The sequence below is a fragment of the Antrostomus carolinensis genome, unplaced genomic scaffold (assembly GCF_000700745.2).
Source record: "Antrostomus carolinensis isolate BGI_N321 unplaced genomic scaffold, ASM70074v2 scaffold30946, whole genome shotgun sequence".
In the NCBI taxonomy this organism is placed as follows: Eukaryota; Metazoa; Chordata; class Aves; order Caprimulgiformes; family Caprimulgidae; genus Antrostomus; species Antrostomus carolinensis.
This window is the reverse complement of record NW_010321666.1, coordinates 19,081-23,535: the sequence shown is the minus strand read 5'-3', so window position 1 is coordinate 23,535 and position 4,455 is coordinate 19,081. Positions and strand designations below refer to the sequence as shown.

Sequence of the window (4,455 nt, the reverse complement as noted above, 5' to 3'; positions counted from 1 at the left end):
AGATACAGCTGAAAGTAATGACTTGTTTCCCAGAGGTTTAAGTGATAGTGCCTCCTACAAGAAATAATACTCTGTTATTTCAGTTGGAATGTAAAATGGGACAGAAAGGTTCCTTCTTCCTGGGGTTAGATGCTGGGTATTTTCACCTCCCTTCAGAACAGTGTGTGTATATGAATGTAATATATATATATATATATATTACATGTCCAGTCACCCACCTACATGCCACTGGCGATTAATAAGTGAGACAATGTCCAATATCGTTTTCCCTCAACAGCCAGATCTCACTGTACAGATTGTGATTAAAAGCCTGACTTTGCAGCGCATCAGATTAAAAATACTCCTTTAAAATAACACATTTCTGATGATGATCCTCTCCTGGCTACAAAACCATCTTGAGACAGTTGGAGGCAGGGCTGCTTGGTGGTGACAATTTACCTGTGTGCAAACTGTAGTCACACGCCAGTGCCAGCCTCTCTGTGCCTTCTTGCCACGCTCATTTTCTCCTCCCATTTCCTCTTCCAGCCTGTGAAATGCGGGAAGGCAACCTGGCAGGTTCTGCAGAGGTTCCCTCAGCGCGATCTTCTCCTACCGTGGGTTTGCAGCTCAGCCCCTCTGCCTTGCCACGGGCCGTGGAAAAGGAACCACTGCTCCTGGGAGGTTTTCTGCCCTTTAAAGACAAGGCTGCTTCTTACCTGTGCCAGTTCAACAACTAATTATTTTTTTTCTTTTCTTCCTCCTTCAGTAAAGTGGGGTGGTTCACAAAATCTTCAGAAAGACAGCGTTATACACAGTTTATAGTACAAAGGGGGGGGGCAAAAAAGGTCAGATGAATGAGCATGAAGGAGATTTCTCCTGTGTCCTTTGGAGGAGGAGCAGAAGGACTGGGAATGGTATCTATGCACAGTAGGTGTCTGCCTTGACTACCTGACAATACATGGTCATTGCAAAGGTGAGTCCGAGAATCTAAGAGGGAACAAAAAAGAAACAATCGGTTTTTATTTATTGAAACAACAACAAAAAAAAAAAGAAAGAGCATGCTCACACTGGTTTTATTCACACAGAAGACACACCACACACTGCTTCTCCTGCTGGCTCGTGTCCTTGTTCTGTTCCTAGGCTGTGTCTGCCTTTTGTCCTCATCTGTAGCGCTATTTTACGGAATCAACAGTGAGCGCTCGGGAGAGCTGATTTCTCCACAAAAAGCAGCCACCAGATCCTGGGCAGAGGCGTTTTGAGAAGAAATGTTTGCATGTCTTGCTCTAAACTATTTGCTAGTAGCAGCCCACAGCTGTGGGGTTCTCTCTGTAGCTCTTGCTTTGAAAGCCCGTCAGTTCCTCCCTAACCCCAAGGAGCTGTGGTTCGCTTTACTCTACTTCCCTTTTCCAAGCTTCTGTGTGCGCTGATCCCGCTGGGGAGTCGCTGGAGCCTGGCCATGCATTAATCAGAACCATCATTGCCTCTTCAGCAGCGTGTCTCTCTGCTCAGCCTGCTCCAGAGAAGCAGCAAGGAGGTGATGGTTCTTCTCCCAGCCCAACTGCTGACCTGCTGTACCACCTCTGGTGGATTATTTCATCAGAGAAGGGGAAGAGATTCTTATTTTCCCTCCGGCTGAAGTACTTACATGAATGTACTAAGTGGTTGTTGCTATTCCTTTGTAGCACCACTCTAAAAATTGTCATTGAAAGGAAGATTTGCTAGGTAGAAATTTTTTTGTATGAGTTCTATTCTAAGCACTTAATTTGACCACTTCAAATTTACTCTTTACGTAAACAGCAGTTCCTGTTAATGAGTAATTTGCAAGAGTACATGAATAACACACATCCTACTTCATAAATAAAGAAAAAAAAATGGTTATTAAGCTGTTATCGTCTTCATTTCCCATTCTTCCAGAGAGAAATAAGACTCTCATAGTTAAGCACATGCCCGTGGGCTGCATCCCCTGCGCACTGCCTTCTGCTTCCTAGCGAAGGAGCACCTTGGGGGTCAACTGCAAAATAAAATCTTGGCAACTGAATTGCACGTGTGACTGAAGAAGATTCTTCCACCACATCTGCTGTGCGTCCTTCAAGTTGTGTCACTGTGTGACTCTAACTGTGAGATTGTGAATGTGGAAAACAAAAGCTGTCATGTGCTTAGGGCCAGAACGACGTTGCAACAGCAACAACAGAGGGAGCTCAATTCATTTTAAGTGAGAGTGGATCGAAATTCTCATTATCAATTAGATTCCATGACATAGTGCAGCTGGAAGACAGACCAAAAAGCTGTTGTGTTCCAAAGTGTTTTCTTCATGTTTCACAGCATTTACTAGGCGTACTAGTTAGTGTTTTTAAATTGAAGTGTTTTCTCCTGTACAAACTAGCAATGCCTTTCTGTCAGAAGAAGAGTTCTCTGAAATACCCTAAATGTAAACAGGGTCTGTGGGCAGGACTCTGACATGGTCTGCTGGGGTGATAATGTTTAAAAACTCCCTAAATGCTGAATAGATGCTCTAAAGCTGTGTTTTAAAATAGTATTAGTGACAGTCTTGCCTTATCTCTCTGCCATATGACCTTGTGCTCATCTGTTTTTCTAAGCCCGTCTGCTTAGTACATTGGAAAACAAACCCCAACTCCACGGAGGAGCCCAGCACTGGCACGGATACGTTACAGCCAGTGCGTGATGTATGAGAGGGTGAGATCCCCGCTGTGCTGCCTCACTGGCATGAGTGGGAACAGGAGTGGAATTTTGATCCCAGGCTCTCTTGCTCCTGCACATGGCATACCATGTGAAATTAAACCCCCATGGGTTAATCTGGAGTTACCTGGTCTTCATTTAGGGACACCATCCTTTCTGCTCATATGTGAGTGTGAGAGTGGTGGAGCTGGAAACTAAAGCTCCATCTTCACTGTGTTCAGGAGTGGGGCTCTGGGCCATGAATGGAGAGGTGACACAGGGCTGAAGCAGCCTGAGCCCCAGCACAGCCTTCACCTGTTTGTCCTCACCTTGAGGTTTGTGCCACTGGGGCTACGCTGTGGCCACAACCTGGGCTCCCTGGGTTAAAGACACTCGTAGGTAAGAGTGAGAGACAAAGAACTACACTGATCATTCTCTCACCAAAGTTCTGCTGGGAATACCTGCAGGGCAGAGTCTGCCAGGCAAGTCTAAACCTTATCTACCTCGCTTCCTTGCAATTAATTAACAGAAAAGGCACGTGGTTTTATTGAAGGTAACAACATCCCAGCTTGTAACTCACCCCAGGCCTGAGGATGGGGACTGAAGAGTTAAGCCACCTTTAGGCTAGCTTACAATTAAATATTTAGCCTGAGAAGATGGTCCTCTGGAGAATTACTGGACAAACACAGGTACCCTAAAAGGCAACGCAGCCCACCCTGACTAGGCTCTGTCTTTGGACAGCAGGGACCAACTCTCCCCTTGGTCTAGGCTAAGCCCGAGATAACCACTTGGTCAAGTGCCTGTTCTTCACAGCCAGAAAATCTGTGCAGTATTCCCCTAGTTCTGTACCTTGTACATTTAACTCAAAAGATAAAAGACAAATCTTGCAGAGTTTTACTCTAACATTGTGCAAAATTTGGAATTACTAAAACAGGCTGAGGCAGAGTATATGTGGATCTGTGGTTACTTACTTATGATTGATTAGGATTTGACAAATTATATTAAACTGTACCTGCACCATAGCTGTGCACAATCCAAAGATTCCCACTGCTAGTAGGTTTTCCTGGAGCCATATTTTCACCGTTTCATAGCAAGGCTGGAAAAAAAACCAAACAACCAAACCAGAATATTGTATCAGCCCTAAGCACACAGCTCCACTCCCCTGGGAACAGACAGACAGAGGATCCAGATCAGACTAAACTGCTAGGTGGCCTGGGTTATTATCATTTCAGCACTGGAGCAGCTGCCGTGGGTGGAGGTGGAATACTGATCATAATGACATAAAAAAGCACACCTCCAGAATGCAGAGCAGAGCTCTGCCCTCTCTCTCTCTCTCTCTCTCTCTCTCTCTCTCTCTCTCTCTCCCTCGTACGTGGCCAAGAATCATTCAGCCTTCAATTAGTGCCTTTCCCACCTGTAGGGAGGAAAAAATACTCATGCCCACCAGAAGGCAGGTAAGGGGTTAACCTGCATGGATCTTCTTGGTACCCCAAATAAAACAGAAGAACTTTTAAATCCTTAAATTAAAAATTTGACTTGGAGCTACATGAGAGGTAGAAGGGAGCCATGTTTGGTTGGAACTTGGCCGCTGCCAGTCCACACATATGGAATCTCACTAGAAAGTGGCCGAGAGAGCTTTAGTCATTGTCAACACAAACCACTAGAACCAGCAAAACTTCACTGTAATTCCACTTCATCAGCTGGCCTTACTGCACATCCCTCCTGGGTAACTGCACTACCTGTAATTAGCACAAAGAATTGCTGAGCTCATTTCAGACAAGAATTTAGGCTCTGATTGTC

General features: G+C 45.1%; 1 protein-coding gene across 1 annotated transcript in view; it reads right to left on the bottom strand.

Annotated features, from left to right (window-relative positions):
* Positions 1 to 849: 849 nt before the first annotated feature.
* The window catches only part of TSPAN4 (tetraspanin 4), a gene marked incomplete at its 5' end in the record, with an annotated part of 12,710 nt that continues 9,104 nt past the window's right edge, over positions 850 to 4,455 (bottom strand). Inside the window, 2 exons of the mRNA XM_010170033.1 lie at positions 850 to 966; positions 3,668 to 3,751. Of these exons, the coding sequence (XP_010168335.1) occupies positions 898 to 966; positions 3,668 to 3,751 (153 nt within the window). The remainder of the gene's footprint in view (positions 967 to 3,667; positions 3,752 to 4,455) is intronic.